At 34.2% G+C, this 26,191-nt stretch overlaps 1 protein-coding gene across 1 annotated transcript in view; it reads left to right on the top strand.

Moving 5' to 3' along the window:
* LOC137406297 (inositol 1,4,5-trisphosphate-gated calcium channel ITPR3-like) overlaps positions 1-26,191 on the top strand; it is a 134,780-nt gene that overhangs the window by 107,528 nt on the left and 1,061 nt on the right. The window contains 19 exon segments of the mRNA XM_068092849.1: positions 1,481-1,631; positions 1,895-2,095; positions 3,381-3,524; positions 4,153-4,308; positions 5,824-5,964; positions 6,995-7,144; positions 8,118-8,300; positions 10,174-10,203; positions 11,006-11,180; positions 12,977-13,122; positions 14,043-14,212; positions 14,536-14,673; positions 15,456-15,644; positions 18,754-18,850; positions 19,094-19,217; positions 20,725-20,900; positions 23,013-23,164; positions 23,737-23,818; positions 24,994-25,167. Of these exon segments, the coding sequence (XP_067948950.1) occupies positions 1,481-1,631; positions 1,895-2,095; positions 3,381-3,524; positions 4,153-4,308; positions 5,824-5,964; positions 6,995-7,144; positions 8,118-8,300; positions 10,174-10,203; positions 11,006-11,180; positions 12,977-13,122; positions 14,043-14,212; positions 14,536-14,673; positions 15,456-15,644; positions 18,754-18,850; positions 19,094-19,217; positions 20,725-20,900; positions 23,013-23,164; positions 23,737-23,818; positions 24,994-25,167 (2,779 nt within the window).

Genomic DNA, 26,191 nt, shown 5'->3' with positions numbered 1-26,191 from the left:
GAAATTATTTAAGACATCTATACCGATGTAGTGGACATTATGCAATACATTTGAAGTTTTATTTTAGCAGTCATGATAAAATACGAAATAAAATATATATCGATAGAGAGGCGGAACACTGTAACTTGAATGCAACAGCCAATGTCACAACAAAAAGAACAGGCAGCTGCGGGACTACTGACACCATTTTCAAAGAAATCTAGACGCGTCTTTTTCTTCTGAGCATTTTAACGGCGATTAACTTTTGTCGACTGTGATCTTGAACCTTCCTGGCAATCAGATCACCTAAAACATCATAATAAGATTTCAAATGATAGAAAAAGTATATAACTTTTTAATAAAATCTACTAGAATTTGATGTGATCACTTTTTAAGCACACTTCTTAATAGAAATGTGCTGTCAAAATATTGAGTTAGATTTGTCTTTTGATCAAAAAGACCATCAAATGAGATCTTCTATATTCCAGAAACTTCTTTTACTCTCAGCAATTATTATGATTCTGATAATCTTTGACCTAATACTATCAGTGATCACGTTCTTTGCCCATTCTCTGTACTTCCTCAACAATGCAATCAGGTCATATTGATCTAGAAACAGCTTTGGTGGGATTGAGCAGCGCCAATATCTCAAACAGACATAAGACAAAACTGATTTGTTGAAGGCTTTGAGAGTTGCATGCACCTACTCTATCAAACTTGCTTCAACTTTAGTCAAAATTGTCTCATCATTTGTAAGAGTTGAACTATTCTCTGATTATTATAAAATATCTTTGTAGTTTTTTCAAACTTGAAACACTTGAATCTTTAAGCACTTATTTTTTAATCGACTGAGAAATGAAAGTGGTTTAAAATACGAAGTATTTGCAACCATCGTTGGTACATGTGCTGGTTAACGCTGATAATTAATAGAGGTCATTGTTAGGTCAATAGTCATTGCCTAAGTCCTTAAATCCTTAGGAAAAACACAATAAAGCCCTACATTTCCATAGTTTCTTACAATATTTTTTTAGATTTATAAAGTGAATTGTAAATATTTTAGTTCAACTTTATGTGTGACTCAACTGATTTAACTCCATGAAACTTTATACTTATATGCATATACAAAGGCAAGTGTTGAATTACAGCCTATTATTTATCCATCGCTCTTCCCGTAAACTTCGGTAAGGTCCAGCATTTGTGTCCGTTCAGCTTCTATTTATTTTTTTATGTTGACTATCCTTGTTGTTATGTACAGCTTTCTATTGCCTCTTGTTGTACCCAATTTGCCACACACCAAACATGGTGAAGCGTCTTTCCAGGCGGGTTAGGCTCGATGGTGAGAAATACGTTTGACTGGTTCTTTTATGTTTTTGCTTGTCAATATTGTAATATGTACAACAACACACACATATCTATGATATCAATGCTTTGCTTATGATTGTCCGTACACTAGTCTGCGCACCTGACGCGGGTGAGAGTTACAGTTATATTTGTTTGACAGACAGCTACAGGTGATCGCGGATGTACAGAGAGTGCTCGAGGACCACCATGCCATACTCAAAGTCTTACCTCACCTCTCGAAGAACCATGCAATGCTAGTACGCGAAATTCTATCGTTTATGGCAGCCATGTTGTACGGAGGAAATACTCAAGTAGGTTACCTCTACTGCTAGAAAATGATACTCTCTTGGTAATTATGAGCTCTTTGCGAAAGTCACGGTTAAACACTGAATGGAGTAAGATAGATTAGCTTGCAAAGGAATTTTTAAAATCCTAAAGTTGTTCACCACAAAAAAGCATCAACTGGCAACTCCAAAAAGGGGTGTTACTAAGATATTATTATAGATACTATTATAATCTATTCATAGAATTATAGCTTGATCCAAAATAACCAGTTTTTACTATACTGTCACAGGTTCAGCAAAGTCTAGTAGACTACTTCTATGGCACTCGTGAAGAGAAATTCTTCTTCGCTGTTAAGAACCGCATTGATCTCTCCACTATGGCAGTCAAGGAGCAAAGATCTCTGCAGGCGCAATACCTTGCTAAAGTAGAAGAAGCTGTTGAAATGGCCAAGTCTTTAAAGAAGGCCATGGTTACAGCAACAAAACACGTGGTGAGCTCAAATGGATGCTTACAAAATGTTCAGGAAATGTTTCAATTTATTTATTGATAGTATTTATAGTTGATATTCTTATTCAATTAACTGTTTAAAAACGGGTATTAGGTTACTGTTCTGCAATACACTGTAACCAGCTGAATGCCCAGCATTGCACGGGTAATAAATAAACAGCTTATAAACTGTGAGAGGTAACGTAGTTGCTATTGGCTAATTTTCTTTTCCCAATGAATTTGAGTAACTTCAGCTAGTAACTATAGCTAGCTATAATTAACTTATGAGCTAGTAAATCGATTTACTGTAATAAAAGCCGTGCTTATAATTGTGGTTATAAGTTATGCTTGAACATTATGCATGATGATCTCTCACACGATAAATCATGATCTGCAAGCGTGCTAGTAGTAACCATAGTATTTTCGCAAGTTCTTGAAGCGTTTGTATCTTATAATGAGTATTTTATAATCTTTACAATTATAACAAGTATGATCAGAATTATTCCACTGTATAGCAATATAGCCATTTGGTTTAGTGGCTGATGTGGAGGTTCCGAGTACGATTCCAATGGGAAGTGGATTTCTCGTTCTCAAAACTTTATTGATATGACTGGACACATGAATGACAAAACAACAAATGACAACCACTGAGATATATATATATATATTTGCGGTATAGGTATATTGCGGAAAATGCGAGTGGTTCTTTTTTGTAAAGCTACACAAACATGCTGTTGAACAAACCAAGTATTGTTTATTTTGCAAAACAAAATTCATAACTTAGAATGGCATATTTTGTTTTTTATTTTCTATACACATAACAACTAATTTTATCTTGTTTTATTTAAAAAGTAGAACCTTATCTCAAAAATATCATCATGAGATCTCTGAAAGGTCAATCGTAAAAAGATTTATGGCTACTACAAAATCAACTCACGCATATTTTTAATTTAGTTCTGGGTGGTAAGTTTAGAAAATAATAGTTTGTCAGATGTTGAAAATATTGAGATTTTGAAGAAATAATAATCTGCTGGCAAGCATTCCTAATGGGTTTTCGGTTGCCATTATGTTGATAAAGATGAATTTATAAAACACCCTGCATACCTGTAGTATGTCATCTTCTTAGTGGTCATGAGAGCATTATTTATATTTTATTATGAACATTTTTATTTTTATTTTAAAGCACTTTTTAATGTAAAGTTGTAGTAACATAGTACTTTCCTTTTTAACTAAGTAATTTGCTAGAGTTTTCTTATTTATTCAGTTTAATTTGTTTTTTCTCGTCACAGGATATGGAAGCGCTGAAAGGATCCATGTTTGGCTCTAGAATGGGCAGTACAAGGTTGAGTCGGGGTTCACGTATGGGCAGCAATCAAAGGCTTGGGGCTAGAACTGTTGCTCCCGTAGGCGCTGCCCCTGGCAAGCTCGGCAACGTATGTGCTTAACTTGTCTCTCGTGTAGCCAGCTGGTGTATTTATACATTATGACAGCCTAGTTGAACTTCAGTAAGCGTCTGTCATAAGTAGTCCTCCTTTTTTTATGTATCCCCATACATGAACAGATATCCTGAACTATTTAAATCTTATTGCATTAGGCAGCACCTGTTTTTCTCTGGCATCTTGACATTTATTCATTCATAACGAGTGCTTTGATTTGGTTTATGCTGAATTGTTCAGGTTTTTAGTAATAGATAAGTATTATTTTATTTAAAGGACAAAAAACTGGAGGTTGTAAGAAAATGCAGGATAACTATCTTATACATATGATTTATTCATGATCACATTTTATTTAGCCGAGCAATATTTTTTGCATACCACTTATTTCGTTTATCACACACAAGTTTGATTAGTTTTGCCTAATTAGGCCAGTTTTGACCAGTTGTAACCAGTTTGACTAATGATGAGCCACGTAAGCTAAAGACAGCCCTGGATAGCATATTTATATGTTCATCCAAACCAACTATGTAAACAATGGCTATTCAAGTGTTTAGTAATCTGACATACTGGAAAAAAGTGCGAGCGTAAACTTCACCCTCTCATGTCATAGTTATACTGGTTACAGAGGAACTCAAAGCTGAGGAGTAGTCGTCTCTCCTTGAATGGCAGCATCGGAAATTTGCCTTCAAACGGGGTTCATGAGCCAGATAAGAAAAAAAATGGAAAGAAATCTCAAGTTGGACCTATCGAGCTAGACGAAGTGAAAGTCAAAGACCCTTCGGTAAAGATACAAGTTTAAACTATGTTCACTGTAATTTCTACATGCCAGATATGGCATCACAACAAGATGATCATGAAGGAGCTCTTGGTCCAGCCGTCTAGTAGGATGCGGAGTAACTACATTCAGAAGTGATTACTGGCTTTTTTGGGTCCACTAGTTGAAATTACTAGCCCAAGAATTGTACCGTCTTTATTCAAGTTTTCTTAATTTCAGATTATTTTGAGTTTCCACCAATATCATTTACTTTCTCACTTTTTCGCAATCTTGTACATTACAAGAAAAGGTTTTATGCACACAGGCTCATAGTTGTGACTTCAGTTTTGCACAGTATGTGTGAATAAGGTCTGCCAATTTAATTTGCTGCGCATAAGACTATTCTTTTAAATTATTGTCTGTTTATACCCAGCTTGGTTTTAAACAAATTATGATTATTTTGCCAAATTTTTATTGATCGAAATACACATTTTCCGAATGGCCATTTGTCAAAATAGGAACTTTTTTGTCAAAAATTGTAATTTTCGTCAAAAATTTAGTCAAACCCAAGTCATTTAGCTGAAAATAATATTGGACAAAAATATTATTAATTTTAGTATTAAACCTACATTATCATTTCTTTAAATTAATTTTACTTGTAAACTATTAGATAACAAGTTGAAATTTTTATTTTAACTAATTTTCACTAGCCATAACGATGGGTGACTAGACCATCATAGTGACTAGTCTAGGCTCTACCGCTCTAGTAAGTCACTAGTGAGTCAATAGACATACATCATGTGTTAAAGTTAAAAAGACAAAAATAACTCAGTTTCTATCAAAATGAGACTACATGTAATAGCCTTTGATTTCGACTGATATCCTGTCAGCAACAATGGCTTTGACCATTTTCCTTTTTACTAAACCTTCAATTTCTATTAAACCATCAAACTGAGGTAAAGTAAAATAACATGAAATTGCTGATGTACTCTTACTAGCACCTTCAGTACAACAACTAATCAGTCAGTAACCAATGGTACAAAATTGCTAAAGCTCATTAATACTTGTAGTTATTTCTGGTTTACTATCTTGTCATTTTCACTCATCAACTATTAGCTCTGAGCCGCTGCAGCATTCTTTGGCATCAAATTTAAGTTGTCAACTCTAGAATTTTAGCTGCCACTTATGGCTGTTACCCGTCATTATTAACCTGTAGACTCTTAATTCTAAATGAGCAACTGTCATGTTTTATTTGTCTAAAATCAATTTTCCAGATGTCAACTGTAATCTTTCACTTGTCAACTACCAGTATTATCTGTCAGCTATCAACTGTCACCCTTCAGTTGGCAAGGTAACAGTTAACATATGTTACAGCACCTTTGTTACGCGTGGTCACTGTTACTTCCCAGTTGTCAACTGTAGCCTCTCGATAATCACTTGCCAGCTGTTAGCACCTGTCACCTGTCAATTTTGAACTACAAGCTGTCAGGATAGGATTGCTAAAACTGGTTGATTTCTAATTGTAAACTGTGCTAACTGCAGGTTCTTGACAATGACGAGATTGCTGAGATTGCTGAAATGGCCTCTGAGGAGATGTCCATTGAGTATGAAGATGATGGCTACATCGAACTAGTTCTTAAAGTCCTTGGACTCATGTGTGATGGACAGAATTCTCAGCTGCAGGTAAATTTATGTTGTTCCGCTGGTAACCAGCATGACAGTTAAAGAAAATCTAGTAGCATGTAGGACTGATGAATAGTCAAACAAATTAGTACTTCGACTATTTTGAGCTATGACAAGCATTTTTAAACATCCAATATAACGATGCATAAGTTACCAAAGAGCTTATATTACAGTTTATCAGTTTGTTTTTTTAACTTACTGCTTACTAACTTAGCTGTTCTTGAAAACTTACATCATCTGCTGCTCTGGTTGACTTTTAACACTTGAAGTTCTAATGAAGAACATAAGTTAAAGCAGAAACTGGGATGTGTTTAAATTCTCTTCCAAACACTTTATAAGACCTTAGAACTTAATTGTAGACCTTTAAAAGAATGATTCTTCTTAACCGCAGCTGTTTAGCTCAACTTCACAAATGTGAAATATTAAAAATTTGTGATTTGATGCACTTTCGAATATTGAGTGCTCTTAATGTTGATCTTCAAAAAGTGATTGTGACTAGCTGTTCACCAATATCACCAGTTTTACAAAATTTATTTAATATTAAAAAATACCTCACACCCCATTCATATTATTTAATTTTAACATTTATATATATATTTCTCAAAGTATATCTGTCTGCATTCCGGCTATAGTTTTTAAGTCCAACGCCGTACCAATTAGGCCACAGAGGTTGAATAGTTTGCTAGCTGATATATGTCGTTATATGGGAGCAAATACCCAATGGCTTTACGTACTATGCAGGGGGATTGCGCCACTGAGACGAATAGCTCTCATTAGTAAGCATACTCAAATTTTCTATTGGCAATGTGCCAGGCTAATAGCAAGTGGCAGACAGCTTTCTTTACTTTTCATTGTTTATAAGCTGATTTTTATTACCCGGGCAATGCTGGGTAGCACGGCTAGTCATAAATACATTCTAGCATTAATTTTAAGCAATTTGACTAAAAAGATGCATTCTGAGTATAGTTTTTAAATTGAACTGTAATTTATTGCATTACTACACTGACTAGGATGTATTACATGTTTACAGAACTACTTGAGAGAACAACCAGATAATATCAAATCATTTAATCTGGTTGGAGAGACTGCTCGATTTCTTCAGCTCCTCTACAGCAACGTCAACCCTGGCACCATTTCCCTCATTATTGAAATCTTCAGCACACTCACCGAGTTTTGCTCGGTAAGTTGATGCTATATTCACGTCTGTTGGGAAGGCATGCTTTGTACTTTAAAGTCAGATCTTGTGGTAGATTTGGAGCAGTTGATCAAATATAATAAAATTGCATCAGATTTTTGCTAACTAGATAACCGGTGGTTTTGTTATAATACATAAGTTACAGCAGCTCAAATTATATTATTCTAAGCTGTCATGAAGTTGTTTATACTGTAATATATCTGCACACTGCTGCAGCTGCCCTAGGCAATTGTGATTGAGTAGGAGTTTGTAGTGGTAGTTTTGATTATAGCTGTATAAACCTAGCTTACTCAAAAATTACATAGCTGTATGACAATCATTAATTCAATTAGATTTGAACTAAATAAGCGCTGCAATGTATAGTAAGAGATGACAATTCTATATAAACATAGGTACACAGCCGTCAAACTATAAAGCAATGGGGTTAAGTATTTCTGTTTGACTGCGTTGTGACTGAGTTTCTATTGTTAATATGGCCCTGTTAAAATTAAGTCGGTCTCTGTTGATATCAATCATTTTTATTACCATAGACTGAATGGGTCTATTATTAATTGCTTGATTACTAATCAAAGTTTATACTTTTTCTCATGTAGCAGTTGAATTCAAACATGACTTTACTTTAAAGTACTTTAAAAACACAGTTTTGGTTAATTTTCTAAGTACATTCACTAGTATTTGTAAAATCGTCAATAAAATTAAATGTACTTTTTCTTGTTACTTTTTTAGATCTACATGTAAGTGCTTTTCAGCTGAGAGAAAGTGTATTTATCAGTTGACTGTCGCTACATGAAAATTTGTGTTTTTCTAGTAACATGCAAAGCTGTTCTGGAGGCGAAATTGTCAACTAACCACAGTTTTTAAACAGTTTTCCATCTTCCTCATTTTTTCTAGTGTCTAACTGTCCATGTTCTTTAAGCATGACTATGCGCTCATATAATTTATGTTCTTTGTACAACAGGGTAATCCCTTCAACCAGAGCGTTGTGTTTGACAACAAGGTAATTGACCAAGTCAACTACATCCTCAGAAACAAACAGTACAAGAACTGTGAATTTGAGCAGGTGCTCGATTTACAATCTGGCATTCAACAGCTTGTCAAGGCCATGTGTGAGGAAAATAGAAGTGCGAAAGACTCTAGCAAGGTAAGACGGATTATTTTATTTATTCTGTAAGATATGATTACTTGAATACAAGGTACATGCATAGATGTGTATGTAAGTAACAATATGCTGCCTGATTGTAAATATATGGATGCCTTAGAGGGAAAATAATAGCAATAATTAGAATAATATAATGATAATAATAATTGTTCTATGGGTTTTAAAATAGAATAAGATAATAATTATTATTATGTTTCAAGAATTTAAAAAAGGTAAGCAAAAGATTATAAAACAATATTGTTTCCATTTTTATACAAGTTGTAATGGCTGAAATGTTCTAGTTTTGGCTTTATGCCATCCGCCATCTTGAATTGAGGCTTCATCTTGCTCTTTTTCTTTTCATGCCAGAAGAAACTAGTGACATCAGAGGTTGGTATGCTCACTAATATTTTATTATACGTGTGGGTGTTCTGCATCCTTTTCCTGAGTGCCAGCTGTTTACGGTTAACATTTGTGCCAATCCTTCCAAAAATTTCTTTTTGTGTAATTTGAAGCTGCAAATGTCTAAAATTATGGCTTGCTCAACTTTTATTAAAATTGTTGTATAACAATAGAACATTGCTAACTTAACTACTTTTTACATGTTTATAGTCGTTGTGTCTTTTCTCTTAGATTCTTGTAAAAAATCTGAACCTTGAACTGTTCTTTGTACGCGAGTGTTATAATGAGGAACCTTAGCATAACTAAATCTTGGATACCTCCAGCAGCCATACTGATTATAATAAGCGCTTACAATCTAACTACCAAGTTACGTTTTTATGCCTTCAAATGGAAGAAGTAGAGTTATCTTATTACCGAAAAGACAATTTAACGCTTTCTGATTTGGGTTAACACACATTTCACCTCTTAGCACAATTCCAGTGTACTTCAATAAAAAACGTTTACAGAAATTGGATATAAAATGTTGTCAACTTGTTGCTGTTGTTTTGAATATCAGTCGAAGAGTGTTCCAGGGCATTAATTTGGTATAAAGTTTTGTCAATTTGATGCTGTTGTTTTGAATAGCAGCCGAAGAGTGTCCCAGGGCATGAATTTATCAGGTTGCGTCTATGCTCAGTTCAGGTACTAGATTCAACATAGCATGAGAAAACCTTTTTGTAAATTTGTTGTCATTGCACGTTCTACGCATTACTTTTCTTAACCAGCATGCTTGAATACCAGTTCCAGTTGAGCTTCTAGTGATATTTTTATTTAGTAGCTAACTACTGTGCATAGAAATTGTTTCTGTTGTTATCAATGGATTGAAAAGTCAAAGCATGTACTTTGGCTTGATGTATTTTGTTCTGGTTTGTATGTTTAGTAATAACTGAAACCTACATAAATGTGCATCAGTCAAAATATAATACGTAAAAAAAGTGTGATGTACTCCTAAGATGATTGTATATTTGTGAGTATTGTGTGTATTGAAGAGGGTTGTACGGCATCACCATGGGAAGTAATACTACATAGAGCAGAAAACTCCAGATGCATATATCAGATAATAAGTGTAAAATGTATCTAAAAATGTAGGGTGTATCAAGTGAGAAATTTATGTATATTAAGTTAAGTATACGGCATGGAGGAGAAAACTCCAGACTCATATATCAGATAATAAGTATAAAATATACCAAAAAATGTGTAGCGTTCATCAAGTTAAAATTTTTTTTGTATTTTATTTTACAAGAAGTGTATTGTTCGCATATCAACGTTGTAAATACACCGACCAGTATGATATGAGCAATAGAGCAACCGTATACATATTAAAGTATTACGTACATAGTATGACAGGCTGAGATGACATCATGTGGCTTCTCTATAGTGATAAGTTGTTTGTGATCATTTTGCTAATAGCTGTTTTGCTGCCTCTAATTTGTAGACAGATAGAATAAGTGAATACCAACAGAAAGTAGGTATATGTATGTAGCCCTGTATGTAGTCATCATGGTAACGGGATACAATGATAACATAACTCTCATCTATGCAATGCTCACACATCATTGTAGATGCCTTGCTAACCCAGCTAATATGAAGGCTCTAGTTTGAAATTAAATGAAGTAGCTGCTTTTAGCGTTTTATACTTAGGTTTTAATAAACATTTTATAACTAGCCTTTTGTATTGTTATTCAAAGTTGGAGATAAAATAGTAAATGTTATTTTTAGTGTATGTTAACTAAAAATACCATAAAAGTTTCCTTGTTTTATCATTGTCTTCATATTGTGCAAAATACATGAGCGTAGCGGACACAAAATAAATTATTTTGAAAACTTTATTCTCACTAACATTTTGTTGCATAATTATTTGTATAACTGCTGTATACATCCGTGATTTAATAAATAGCAGAAAAACATTCAAATGTATCTAATTGTAAAGCGACACCTGATTTTATGGATTTTTTCAAAAATCAGCAGTGTTTTTATTGACTGTCAAAGGTTTTTTTTTTTAAGTTTTAATACTCAAAGTACAGATTAGCATAACTTTAAAAAAGTTTATTTAATGGCTTTTTAGTCATAATCTACGGTTTTTCTGGTAGGAATTAAATACTTGATGTTCAGACAAGACTAGTTAAAGTTGGAGTTTTTACTTGCGAGCTTTCAATGTTTAACTCTCTGGGTGTCTGGCAAATGTATCGAACATTACGTAGCAGTAGATTACACCAATCTGTCGATCTCTCATTTGCTGTCGTCTAATCGAGCCATTGATACTACAGGAAGTAATGGATACGCTAGATTTAGACACCATACAAGACGTGGTGCTTTCGCTCTATGATCAGATGTGTCAGCGCAAGCACTCGGAACATTATGAGAAGATAACTCAAGTAGCTTTTGGTTACTACCATCTCCTTAGAAGATATGAGGATATTGAGCCAGAAGCGGACATGAAGGGTCAGTATAATAAATAATCGACTGCATAATTAAATGATTTAGCTGGTTTGAAATTATATGGATGTGCATGTTGAACCCATTCACATACTAGTGCTTCAGTGTTAAGCTATTCTGTCATATTTATCATTGGTTAACTCTGCAGTAGGCTGCTTGTTTCTTCTAATGAAATGCTTGTTAAACCGACTTGACAGTGTCTGACAGGTGTGTATCTACAGAGTGGATGAGGTGTACAAATAACATTTGGCTGTATGGTTTGATGAGTGTCATGATTGTTCACCTTGAAAATTTTTTAATGAACCATTAATGTAAAAAACATTTGGTTGTATATGGCAGCCTAATACTAACATTGCCTTGATTGGAAAGTATTGTATTACAATTTTTGCTATGATAAACACCGTGTCAGTCAGGTCAGCACCGTGGCAGGTTTGAGTGAAAAAAGATTGCATCATACAGGATTCGAACTCACAGCATTTGACTTCATCCTCCGACTCAGTAACATCTGCACCAGTCAGCCGCAATAAACACTGCTGAATAATTATGCACATACTTATTCTCAGTACTTTATCAACTCACTTGACGATCTTTAACAGTGCACAAAACTGCCAGGTTACTTGTCTTCATCTATAGTATAATAAGAGCCGTCCGTCTGTATTATATTATAGTATAATAATACTATAATACATAAAAGCCATCCATCTGTTCGAAGCCCCAGTAGGTGGGTGGCCAAAAATATTGCACTGTACCTGATTCAAAATTGAAATTCAGCTTCTTAGACCACCAATGTAACACTTGCCCCAATCTATATTTAAAGATCTCAGTGTTTGTCTTTTTGTTTGTTAACCTTGTGTCAAGTTATAGCGATTGAAATTTAGCAATGAAAAATCTACACAGCGCTAGATTTGATTATAAAAAGTCCAAGTCTGGACACCAGCGATTAAACCGCTACAATTGTTCAACTGACTGTAGCGATGAATGGTTGTCATGATATTTATTACAGCGATTAAACCACTACAATTGTTCAACTGACTGTAGTGATGAATGGTTGTCATGATATTTATTACAGCGATTAAACCACTACAATTGTTCAACTGACTGTAGCGATGAATGGTTGTCATGATATTTATTACAGCGATTAAACCACTACAATTGTTCAACTGACTGTAGCGATGAATGGTTGTCATGATATTCATTACATCAATTAAAATACTCTCGATTAAAATACTCTCTTTAATCTCTCGTTCAAAGCATTTGGGGTCATTAATTAGTTTAAACCATTTGGGGTCATTAATTAGCATGGTTGACAGCTATATGTAATGAAACGATTATTATGCTGCCGCAAAGCCGGCAATCGTTTTAGTAAAGGTAAGCTTTTCTTCATTGGCTTACGAGGTAAGTTAGTTAAATTCATTGGGTAATTATTTTATTACCCGTGCAACGCTGGGCATTCAGTAGTAGTCTATAAGAGCAGTGTTTGTCCGTCTGTCTGAAGTATTGTTAATAGCAATAAAAAGATTTGCCCCGCATGGTAATCAAACCCAGGTTGTCAGATTCAAAAACAATGACTCCGATCAGAAGTTCAGAACCCTAACAACTCTATGGATAATTCTTCGTATACGTATTGCTCATGATGATCTCTCACAGCGCACTAGACTGCCAGAGTACTAATATGAATAAAGCTATACCTTCTTTTTAAAACCGGTCGGTTATCTCTCAACATTTCAATACTGCCTTGCCTCCTTTGATAGATAAGTTTAGTTTTATTATAATCTAATAAAGGCAAATGATTTTGTCTCTAGCCATGAGAAAGCGAGTTGACTCATGTTGGACAGAGAAACCAGGATTTCTTGAGACGGCATGGAAGTTCTTCGATGGTGGAACCATGTCTATAGAGGTACTGAAGGACGACCAGCTTCAAAAGACTTACTTCCATGTTCGCGACAGGGTGAGCAGATACACTCTGACACACTTGTTCTCTTGTCACTGGACTCAGACATAGCATATAACTATAAATTAATGCATTACATAAAAGGACAAAAAACAAAAGAGGAAAAAACTGAATTATATTCGAAAAAGGGTTTTTGTAGAAACATTGATTTAGATACACTTTGATGGAAGTGTAGGTTTGGAAGTAAAAGTAGTTATAGAATAAATGGCTTAATTCTATGCTAGTTTAAACTAGGCAGAGGTTAAGCTAATTTATGTATATTTTTTCTTTTTGTCAGGGTTTACATTTTGCTTCAAATTTTGGCAATTTTTATTTTTAACTGCTGAGCTGCCAAAAAGAAAGAAGTTTGAAGTTAGTTAAGATGTGAATATAAATATAAAATTTAAATTAGATGTCAAAAGATAAGTTAATAATAATCAATAAAAAGTGGTTTGTATTGATAATTTAAAAGGTTCGGCAATTTGTAGGTTTGGAAATCGAAGTCGAGATTGAAATATTCTAATTATATAGCATACTCTAACAGTGACTAGGTAATATATACGTAAACTTAAATTGTACAATCTTTATTATTTTAAAAGTTTTTGTTTTCTTTCTAGCTTTTTTGGTTTCCTCCAATTCATTTAGGAAACTACAATGTTTGAAGAAACACCGAACGTTGGAGGCCAGAAATTAGTTTGGGTGTAAAGTCAAATATGTGCTCAAATTTAGCTTTTGCAAGTTGGGAAACTTGTATGTTGAAGTGATCGCAAATAACTGTTGAAGTTTATTTATAAAAATGTCTTCTGTCAGCCATCTTGGTTGTAGGCCCAATAAGCTTCTCCATGAAGAAATAGAACAAATGGAAAGAACCAAACATAAGCACATATCTCCATCGTTAACTTACTTTCTTGGTTTTAATTATTTACCTCTGCTTGCAGACTGTTTTGCGAGAGGAAATCAAAGACCGGTTCAATTATGAGGTGGACAGGTCTTCTCCCACCAACAAATTGAGGGAGTTTCTGGACTGGTCTAAAGCTATCATGGAAGACATTAAGTACCAAAAAAGAATTCTAGCCAACCCAGTGTCGCGTTTTTTTGTTAAAAGCGGGTGAGTGCGCCAATAACAATATGAAAGAAATTTGAGTATGTTGAATATTACTAAGTCTCACCATTGCTTGTAAAAACTTTTAGATAAGCACTCTCTAGTTTCATTGTGCAATAACAATTCACTTTATTTTATTTTGTACTGCTTTAACTTCCTGTGGCTTTGTCCAAGTCTGGTTGAGATGCTTGCGCAATTAGCCTCAGACCTTTTCAATAACGCATCATGTTTTGTCATAAGCGTGCGTAATAGACAATAAACCAGAGCTTATTTACGGAGAGTTACAACTAAAACACAAGCACTTTGCAATAAAATTATTGTTATTGTAGTTTCTGGCTGGACATGGCAATCATTCTGATCACATTTCTGATTGCCGTTTTAATATTGGCTACTTGGATCGATCCAGCTGAAATTGAAGCACCTGGAGAAATGCTCTATATGTACAATGACAACTCAACCTTCACTGCGTAAGTACCTGCAACAGTTGTCATTAGAGATTCTGTATTATAACAGCTTGTAATATTTCTGTAACTCCAGTTTTCACATAATCGCTGATGAGCTGGAAGCAAGAAATCACATATACGGTCATGTGACAACTATAGGATCACCTACAATAATTTAGTATTTCATAAATATATATAACCAGTTGTAATTTGTCTTAAAAACAGCACAAGACTACAAAAACTTGGTATCATTTTAGTGTTCAGAATCTTTTCTATCTCTTCTTATTTACTAGTTTGTACAAACTATACTCTAGCTGTCACGTTGCTAAGTGGTGTTGAATAGTTATATTCTTGACTAAATGCTGTTTTGATAAACAAGTTAAAACTAATTTGATTATTTGACTTATTTTGATAAAACTGTCAAAAATAACTGAATGTGTACTGCTAGGGAAGTAGAAATGTCGATCATTTAAGAAAATTTTAAAGAAGTTAACTCATCACTCATGTTTCATTAATCTAGAGCAGATCTCATTGCCTGAGGGTATTATTTAATTATGAGGAATAAATTCTAACTCACAAACAACTCAATGACATCACAGAAAAGAGTACAATTTTAAGATTAAAATTATACTATATATAACTTGTTTAAGTTGACTACATTGGGCTTATTGAGTTCTAAAGTTCAAGTAAATGAAAAATTATTGGGCGTTATAATTAATACTTTTGTACATGACATTTATTTTATTTATTCTCTACTGTTGTTTTTGCTATGTTTTGAGCAAACATAATGGCTACCTTGTTTGTAGGGCAAGACCTCGTTATCGTTCAGAACTGAACGGGTTCCCTCCTATGATTGGTGGCATCACACTCGAGGCTCTGATCACCTACGTTTTGGGAGGAATCCACAATGTTTTGTCCTTGTGTATCGTGATCAGTTTCTTTCTCAGCAACCACCCAAAGTTCCCGACTCGTACTTCTATCAAACAGTTTTTCAGGTGAGCGAATAGTTCCTGTACAAAAAAACAAAAAAAGTGTTGCCCTTCAAAGTCCCAGTTTCTCATTCAAAACATGCTTTAAGATTGTTTTCCACTAAAATAAGCGAAGTGTTTCAAACTTTGCTTCAATGTCTATAGTAACTAAAGTGCTGGTAGTTCCGTGAGAAATTGTCATGTGTAATAGCTATGTGCACAATTATTCTTGAATGTGTAAAGTTGGTCAAGTGGTGCAGTGGTTGGCATGCGTGGTTGTTAATCCAAATATCTGGGTTTGTTAGTTGCGTGGAAAAGTTTTTTTAAAACCTTTAGAATGGCTACAGATGGACTCTCTTATTATAGTAATTGTTAAAACAATTGATTGAATTGATTGAGTTGATTGATTGAGTTGATTTTGAAAGCTGAATGACTGTATACAGACAATATAATTAGTTAAAACTTTGTACATACCATCAAAAGAGTATAAATCCTAGTTTAGAATCGATACTAGGATAAACAGTGAACTAAATACTGCATTTCAAGTACCTCAAGACCTTTTAAGTGTGCTCTTAAAATAACCAGCTTCAAGTTGAGGTGTCGCTTGAAGCAGTTGATCAAAATTACAGATAGGTTTTCTTGTGAGCTTGTGTTAGAAACTATTAAAAAACAGGAAAAAGAAAAGCATTGGCACTACACAGACAATTTTAAAGTAAATCGCTAATTACCAGTTTAATCTCTATGATGTTGTCAATTAGGTATAACTTCAAGTATAACATTTGAGTAGGCCTATATATAGCATATAGATATCTATAGATATCTTTATATACAAATGTGTTTGTCTGTCATTTGTGTGTCCAGTTATAGCGATCAGGTTTTAGGAATAAAAAAACACTTTGTCCTGGAACTGAACTCGGAAACCCCCAGTTCTGCAGAAAGGTGTGCTTTCCATTACACCACATGGCCTATGTGCCATATTATAGAATATATGTGCACATACTTATCACACTGGTTAAAATATGCACACTTAAAGTGCTTGCAAAAATACTATTGGTTACTACTAGCACGCTTGAAGATCGTGATTGCATCATAAACCATGACGCGTAACGTAACGATTATAGGCACTATTATAAGCACAGGTCCTTTTGTTGTGAAGATTTAAGCTAGCTTAAGTTACTAGCTTAAGTTACTCAAAATCATTGGGTAAAGAAACTCATCCAATAGCAACTACATTGTTTGCCACTATTTGTAAGCCGTTCTTTGTTACCCGTGCAACTCCGGGCATTCTGCTAGTAGATATATACATACATAAATGTAAAGGTTGATATAAATAGTTCACAAATTAAAAAGTGAAGAATTATTTTATGATAAAGGTAATAAAGTTCAACAGAAAGCATGGAGCTAATAAAGTTTTGTCTTAAAATCCATCCTGATGTGAGGATATACTACATCTTTGAAACTGACAGTAGCTAACAACTAAGTACACATTCTTCAAACTAATTATAAATTTAGCTCCATACTTCATGTTGAGCATGCTCTACTAGCTTTACCTAAGTAACTATCTTTTAAATAATTATTACCCTGACAGTATAGTATATATATATATATATATATATATATATATAATTGTTTCCTCACCCCGAATACACCGTATGGGTGGTAAATTCTGCTCTAACTCGGGTCTCCTACCAGATACCTTGGAGTTTGAGCACTCGCCTCAAGATCTTAGATATATATATATATATATATATATATATATATATATATATATATATATATATATATATGCTAGGTGAATGCCCAGCGTTGCACGAGTAATAAAAAAATTTTTGTACAGAAAATTTACTTTTAATCAACATATTCAACATTTACCATTCTAACTTTCAAGCAAAGGTGTTTGTTTCTTTCTGTGTACTGCGTTTATTTCTGTGTACTGCGTTTATTTATGTGTACTGTGTTCATTTCTGTGTACTGTGTTTATTTCTATGTACTGTGTTTATTTCTGTGTACTGTGTTTATTTCTATGTACTGCGTTTATTTCTGTGTACTGCGTTTATTTCTGTGTACTGCGTTTATTTCTGTGTACTGCGTTTATTTCTGTGTACTGTGTTTATTTCTATGTACTGCGTTTATTTATGTGTACTGTGTTCATTTCTGTGTACTGCGTTTATTTCTGTGTACTGTGTTTATTTCTATGTACTGTGTTTATTTCTGTGTACTGTGTTTATTTCTATGTACTGCGTTTATTTCTGTGTACTGCGTTTATTTCTGTGTACTGTGTTCATTTCTGTGTACTGCGTTTATTTCTGTGTACTGTGTTCATTTCTGTGTACTGCGTTTATTTCTGTGTACTGTGTTTATTTCTATGTACTGCGTTTATTTCTGTGTACTGTGTTCATTTCTGTGTACTGCATTTATTTCTGTGTACTGTGTTTATTTCTGTGTACTGTGTTCATTTCTGTGTACTGCGTTTATTTCTGTGTACTGCGTTTATTTCTGTGTACTGCGTTTATTTCTGTGTACTGTGTTTATTTCTATGTACTGCGTTTATTTCTGTGTACTGTGTTTATTTCTGTGTACTGTGCTTATTTGCTTATTCTTGTTTAATTCATACTGTGTCGGATTCAGTACCTACTACAGCTCTTTATTGATTGCAATAATCTTGCTGCCCATGTGAGTTTCAGCCTTTTTTTCTGGCCAACAATTTTAGCGTGATGTTAGGTGAAGCATAAAGCTATGAAAGATTGGAATGAATATATTCACAATTTATTTATAGTATATCTGGTTAGACAATGTAGTGTATTGATTAAATACTGTCAGCAGATCTGGAGATTGAAAGTTCAATCCCACCACCAAGTAGATTTTTTATTGCTAGCTTTTAATAGCTATAACTTTACACAAGAACCGACAGAACATAAAATATAAACAAAGGTTTATATACATAAATACATAGATATATGCTGAAGTATTGATTGTATGCATAGAGAAGGCAGTAACAGTAACAGTGATGCATTTATAATTGTATCACTCAACGTTTGAACCATGGTGTAAAACTATTTCGTCAAAATTGGTTTTAAAGGAATTTCAATGCTTAGCTGAGAATGTAATAATAACTACTTGTCCATTGTCAACGCAGACCGAGTAAGAAGGAGGAGACAGAGAGAGATGAAGATGATGAACCTGAATCTCATCTGCAAGTACAATTCTTCTCTTCCAAGACTCTTTACTACTTGGTAATTTCAAGACTTTAATAATGTAACTTTTTTGCTCGAATAAAGTTCACTTTCCTATTCAGCTCATTTTGAACATTTGCATCAGCTCGATATACAATCGTGGTAAAATTGTGTTATATGACATATAAAACAATTAATAGAAGCATTGAAAGTTCTGTTTGACATACTTCGAAATAATAAAAGAAGTAGAAACTGTTGAACCGGCTACAATTCATGAGTCATCGGCTGTTCCTTTTTTTTCAGCTTTTCCTGACTTTCTCTATTCTTGGGACCGTCTACTATGGCTACTTTTTTGCATTCCATCTCTTACATATAACTAACAACAACCAGCTCCTCAAGAGAGTCATGATGGCTATAACAAGAAATGGTAAGAACATATAGGAAACATCTTCTCAGATCTCTCAAAAGATAAGCTTTGTGTGAATGTAGCCATACAAAAGTGGATATGTAACATTCAAGTTAAATATTGCGTATGAGCAAAACAACATACTATAGCTGATTGGCAAACTAAAAATTAGGTCGCTACATATTAAGAAAGCAATACCACGTATATATTAGCATGGATTTAGATCACTGCACAATGGGCTCGCTTAACGACAACTCGGATGAATGACTTGGTATCTAAATGACAACTTAAAAAACATGGTATATAAAGAATTCAAATATTTCTCAAACCCTTTAAAATAACCATAAATTAACTCTATTCATTAACTCCTGAAGCTATTGGAACGTGTTGGTATGCATTTTATAAATTACAAATATTTTAACCTTTTGGAGTTGCATAAGGTATTTTTTCTCTGTTTCTTGTTTTTAAAGTTGAACTCATGGCAAGCAATCTCATGTCAACTTGTGGCATAATATACAACCTTCTTTTCAAAATTCCTACTCCCTCGCAATGCTGTTAGATTATTACCAACTTTCACAAAACTTTTACTCAATTCACTTAACAATTCCTGATTTCTGTATTTTCATTTGTTTCGTTTTCTTTCTTTGGGGATTAATAATAATAATAAAAATAGTAATAAAAAACATTATTTTGTTGATGATTATCGATGTCAGTCAAATTGTACATACAGAGCGTGAAACAGATACTTAACTCATACTTCAATACGCTGCTATCGAAGTATGAGTTAACCCTTTGACTAGGTATAAGCCCCCAAAAACAACCGAAACTCATGTAATTTATTTTCGAAAATACAATAAAATTGATATTTTATGAACATGCATAGCTCAAATCTTAAACTTATTTCTATGAACATAAATTTTTGTACATATACATTCATTCACATATGTACTACTCAAAAAAAATACAACCATGAGCAATTGTCCCTGTATAAAATGCTTGGAAGCATTTTTTTTCGGTAGAGTTAAACGCTATACCGTAGCCGTGCGAGCCACCATAACGATCGTTTTCTCTGTATGTTACAAGTATATTAAAAGACCAAAAAAGTTTACATCACTTCTATCATTTAAATTATTTTTATTCTGATCAGACAAAAAATCACTAACGATCGCAGGATCAAGTAATCTTTTATTTTACCGTTTAGAAAGCCGAGCCGATGTTGACTGGTTTTTCCAATTTTTATTCTTTTCCAAGGAGGCGCGATTTGTTTAGCTTTTAGCACAAAGCAATGCCTCTCAGATAATCGTTTTATATTTTAACTCATTGACCGATATCTTGTTGATGATATTTAAAACTTACTAGTGTTCATATCCTTTGTTTAACGCTACTAGGCGACAGCTTTATAAACGTCTACCGAAATAGACATAAATGTCGTTTCCCCATGCAACCGATAAACGACATTCTGGTCGTTTCCCCTGCAAAAGGGTTAAGTTTGTGAAAGTCTGTAAAATTGGTTTATATGATTTCACAGGTCAGTCGCTGCTCTGGGTGTTCATCCTTGGTCTCGTATTCCTATATATCTACGCCCTGATCTGCTTCGCTCTCTTCAGAGATCTGCATGACCAGGACATCGGAATGTATTGTACCAACATGTACGAATGCTTCGTCACCATTGTGCATCGAGGCATTATACTGAGTACACTAGAGGTAAGTTCTGTAAAATTCTTTTAGTTCTTTGCGCTATCACAAAGTCTTATTTTTGTGCAAATGCCTTAATGTAAGTTTTAATAAATTTCAAATAAAAATACCTTTTAGGTGATAAAATGAAACGTTGCAGAACTATAGCTCGGCTGCAGCTAAAATGACAAACATATGCAATACCATTAATCATACACTACGATTTCATACAGCTATGAAGTAGGACTACGATTTCATACAGCTATGAAGTAGGACAAGCAAATCATGTTTCTATAGGGCGCTATAGTAGCAATGGTTGTGCGACGCTTATGTCAAGGCTGCATCTTTAAAAAGTTTCAAGTAAAACAGATCAATTGGAGCGTTTCAATAACAAAAATTTGTATATGAAGCAAAGGAAAGCAAGACCTATGCACGCACAAGTGCCGCGCCATTGGTTGCTAAAGCCGCTTCCATGACACAAAGATGGCGCATTGCATAAACGTTTTTCTTCCAAACAGTGCCGCTGAATTATCACAGAATAAGAGTGATGCAGCTGTTTCCATGATAGCATTGCAGCACCATATGAGGGTGCACCACTCTGCCATGGCTGTATGATAACTTAGCAATATAATCTCCACCATCAAGTGATTACATAAAAACACCTTTTACAACGTTACCTTTGTAACTACTTTCATGAGTGGCTATTAATTCCGTGTAATGAAATTCATATGTTGATCTTATATAAAATATACAAAAAGGTTACTTATATTAGAGCTTATTGCAAAAGACTTATATAGAAGTATAGTTTATAATTTTAAAATCATTGCGCACATCATATAATAAACGCTAAGCTTTTTGATGCATACATACATTGTAGATGTATGTGTTGACAGATGTTTAGTAACTCAGTAAGTATTGCAGTTTTGGCTAACTTTTCTTTGCATGAAAACTTAGGGCCAGTGCTTGACCCCACGAGATCTTGCAGCGCAGTATGTAAGAGCTCTTTTCTTGCCCAATCTGATTGGCTAGCCGTAAAGTCGGTGTCAAGAGATGAGCTGGCTTAAGAACGGAGTGATTTAGTGCTGGGCACGAGTACCTCTTGGCCAACGGGTTTAAACCGCCCCCTTTCGTTCGAGTTTTTTGAGTATCTGGTAGTGTTTGGCACAAGTACTTCATGGCCAACGAGTTTTTCAGGTATTGATGCGGCTTTTATGACTAAAATTTCCAAACATCAGGCATATCTTAAAATCTACAATGCAATTATAATTCTATTCAATTTATTTATTATTTTTTACTATTTTTTTATCGACCGATATTCGTGCTCGTAGGGTTAACAGGCAAGCTATTACGCCCTGCTCAGAGCGCAGGTCGTAATAAACCGAGTTTTTGTTCACCCTTCTCGACGGATCTGTGTACCAAAACCCGAACTCGCAAGTCAAAACCCGAACCAAGATCGGAATGCTCAAAATTTCTATTACTCGAGAGAAGATAAACCCGTGAGTTCAACGAGTTTTATTAGATCACTGTAGTGCCCAGCACTAGAGTGATCACATGTTTATTAAATTAATTTATTAAAATTAAATTATGATTAAAATGGTCTATAGTTTGGTCATTGGCTAATTACTGCCTGTAAACGAATCTACTGTCTTTGGTCATATGATCGGTAAATCATATCGAGGTAATGCCAATTATTCATTAACTAAAGAAAGTATTTTATGTATTGTACTAATGGGTAAATTATTTGTTGACAAATATGTACAACAAACTGTCATTTTTCTATGGCTCACGGTTTGTGACATTAAGTCGACCAGTTAGTAAACTCCTCATTTGAATTCCTCGACTCCTTGCGCAATGCTTTCCTGCCAAAGTGATGTGATTGCTAGTCTTCACTCATCAGACTTTCTCCAATCTCATGATAATTGTGTGTTTCTGGTAGCTTTTCTCTTCTTGTGTCACATGCCATGTGCTGCGTTTTTAGCGAGGTTATCACTTACTGTTTTTCCATATCATGTTAGTTGTTCCATGCATGCTCTCGACTAAAAAAACTTTACAGGAAAGTTTGCAACCAGTTCTTTTGCATTCACTAGTATGTTTATGAGAATGGGTAATAATAGGTTGATCTCAAATCTTGTTTCGTGTCAGGTATTTTGGGAAAGCGATATATCATTCAAAAACTATGAATGGCACATGGGCAAATTTGCACTCGACTTCACATTCTTCATCATCATCACCACCATTGGATTGAACATCATCTTTGGTATCATCGTTGACACATTCTCTGAGCTCAGAGACAGGTTTGTAGCAATATCACTTCTTTTATCATTATTAACTCTTCAAGAAATGGATTTGTGTTATAGTGTGTACCTTTTAACCTTCTTTGCCAAAAGTTCTTATTCATTCATTTCCTTGATGAGGTAACTATTGTAGACAGTTTTTTGAAATTTTTCATACCCATAATTTGAAAGCATTTCATCTCACTTGCGTATAGCCCAAAGATGTTGTGATATAGCCCAAATGTTTTGTGGTATAGCCCAAAATTGTAATATAGCTCAAAAATGTTGTGATCTAGCCCAAAATTGTTGTGATTTAGCTAGAAAATGTTGATATATATCATAAGGCTTAAAAAGAGCAAACTTTTCATGGCTCGCCCACCTTGAATATAGTAATATTGGGGTTGGTATTCTCACTAGAAATAGAGACTGTAGAAACACTTGCATGAGGGCATCCTTTTTCAATATAAAGTTTTTTGTAATGTTTAGCATTACTTTATACTTATACTTATTTTACTTATACTTTAGGAGTTCTTTGTTCATAACACTCAACTCTACTGTTCTTCACGTGTGTAACTGCCCTAGTTTTATTGCAGCAAATGGCAGATAGATCAAGACATGAGGAATGCTTGCTTCGTCTGCAGCAGAGAAAGTTATGACTTTGAGCACCATCCTGGGGTACGTACATCTGTTAAGTGAAACACCTACATTTATAGCTAGTAGCATTTACCTTGACCTATATGGATATATACAAAATGACTATCAGCAAAGATATACAGTTCAATGACCAAATGCAGTATGCAAATCTCTCCATTCATGGATTTGGATAGAGAAAGCTTTACCAGTCTCTTATAAAAATGCTAGCAGTATTTAGTCATAGATAAAGAGAGCCAACAACTCTCTTTTTTAGTGATAAAACACATATTAGTTTACGCTAAGTTGGTTCCTGCAAATTGTTAGAATTGCAAGTTTCATGCCTATTTCTTGTAAGGCGGAGAATTATTTCCATTTCCAAGCAGTGTATAAACAAAACTTTAAAACACAACTTAGTAGCAGTCTTGACATGCTCAGAATAATAAGGAATAGACATTGCAAATCAAAATTCAATGGTCGCAGGCCAAGTATAACATGAAAGGACTAAATAGATTGCATGTATTCATTTCATCTACTATAATACACTTGAAACCATCACACTGAAAAAATAATACAGACTGTAATTGGAATATTTTATGAAAGATTGCTTTTTTCGGATCTAGAACTTGCACCGACGATGTTTGCTAGACCGACACTCTACCACCACTTGACCACATTCCATAATGAGACTCTAATCTTTAATATGATCAGAGTGATGTTCCATTTATAATAATAATAGCTGTGTTCCGTGATGTTAGCCAATTCTTGTACGAATGAAAAGTTATAAGATCACTCACCGTGGCTTATTTAATGTGCAAAATCAGGTCAACTTCAACCAGTGCCAGGCTCAACTGACAATCTTAGAAATTTTGTTCTCTGCATAAATGTGCTGTGATCTATCCTATTAGATCCTCAAGAATTCCTCCTCGTTTGCATTAAGAGCAATAATTGTCCTCAATGGACGCATTCATGGTTTTCATTGTGAAACAATTTGTGATGAAAATGGAGGAGATCCTGAGCTTAATGCTAGTGTGTGTATATATACAAATATATACATATTATATATATAGATGTATATCCGTATATATATATATATACATATATACTTAAATATATATATATAGTATTGATTCATCTATTATGGATAGTAAACGCCATTCGATTTAATCTAGCTAAAACCCAAGTTCAAGATTTTTGATGTCATTATTTTTGCTGTGTAGGGCTTCGAGAAACATATAAAGAAGGAGCACTATCAATGGGCCTACCTGTTCTTCTTCATTCATTTGAGAAACACAATGGTCAATGACTATTCATCCATTGAGCTCTACATTCATCGGCAGGTCCTCAAAGATAACATTAATTTCTTTCCCCTCAACCGAGCAATGAGCTTAGAGGTATGCATCTTTACATGATCTTTACTGCTATTTTGTTAGTTTAATTAACAAAATATGCTTGAAAATTTTCTGTTTTGTGTTTATGGACAGCCGAGTTGTGATAGTTACTTCTAGTTACTTTCACTAGCTAATAATTAATTCTAGAGATGACTCATTGATGTTTATTATTTTCTTCATCTTATTCATTTCCAGCTGGTATTTGCTCAACCATTTTAAGGAACTCATAAGATGCTGTATACACAACAGTTAGCTAGTAAACACCTTCATTGCTGCTGACTCCAATTATGTTGGCTATAGCATGAGGTATATACACTGAAATAATTTTCTAACATTTAAATCTTCATAGACAATTTTTTTTCAAATGAAAAAAGAAGTTTAGACTGTGACCTCACATTATAGCCTCCAAAGTAGTACGTCTTAAAAAGTTAGCTCTTTCAGTGATTTACGGTACATCTTAGTTTTTTAGGCTATAATCTAATCCGACATATTTAACTGTAGACTTGCTTAGAGTGAGCATGCATGTTAAACACTCACCCCTGAAAATGATTTCTATGTTCGGTGTTGACAATAACATCAAGACCTAGCACCTGTGATGATCTTGCCTCTCAGTTGTGGCACTGTTTATAAGTCATGCCTGTCTGTTAAACTAGGTTCTGTACTAAGATTTATCTGTGACCTTAAGCGACATAAATAATTTTAATAATAAAATAGGTAGTTGTATTTCTGCAATAAAAAGAGAAGCCATTATATCGTGATCAGGCTTAGTAGCCTCTGTGAAACATGTCCATATAAGATTTATTGATTCTGAGATTTGCTATAAATTCTAAAACCATTAAACTGTATATGATGTAGTTAATATTCTCAAGTTAATACAATGTTATATTCCTTACTAGACACCACAATAACCGATATGCAGTGTGTAAAACTACAAGCAGACATAAATGTAAACTAATACATGTAAGAACACATTGATAACGAGACATAAACCGAAATGCAGGGCTCAGCATTACGCAGGTTTCAAGGT

This window comes from Watersipora subatra, chromosome 10 (assembly GCF_963576615.1).
Source record: "Watersipora subatra chromosome 10, tzWatSuba1.1, whole genome shotgun sequence".
In the NCBI taxonomy this organism is placed as follows: domain Eukaryota; kingdom Metazoa; phylum Bryozoa; class Gymnolaemata; order Cheilostomatida; family Watersiporidae; genus Watersipora; species Watersipora subatra.
Note: the sequence above shows the minus strand (reverse complement) of the source record. Positions and strands in the feature narration are given on the sequence as shown.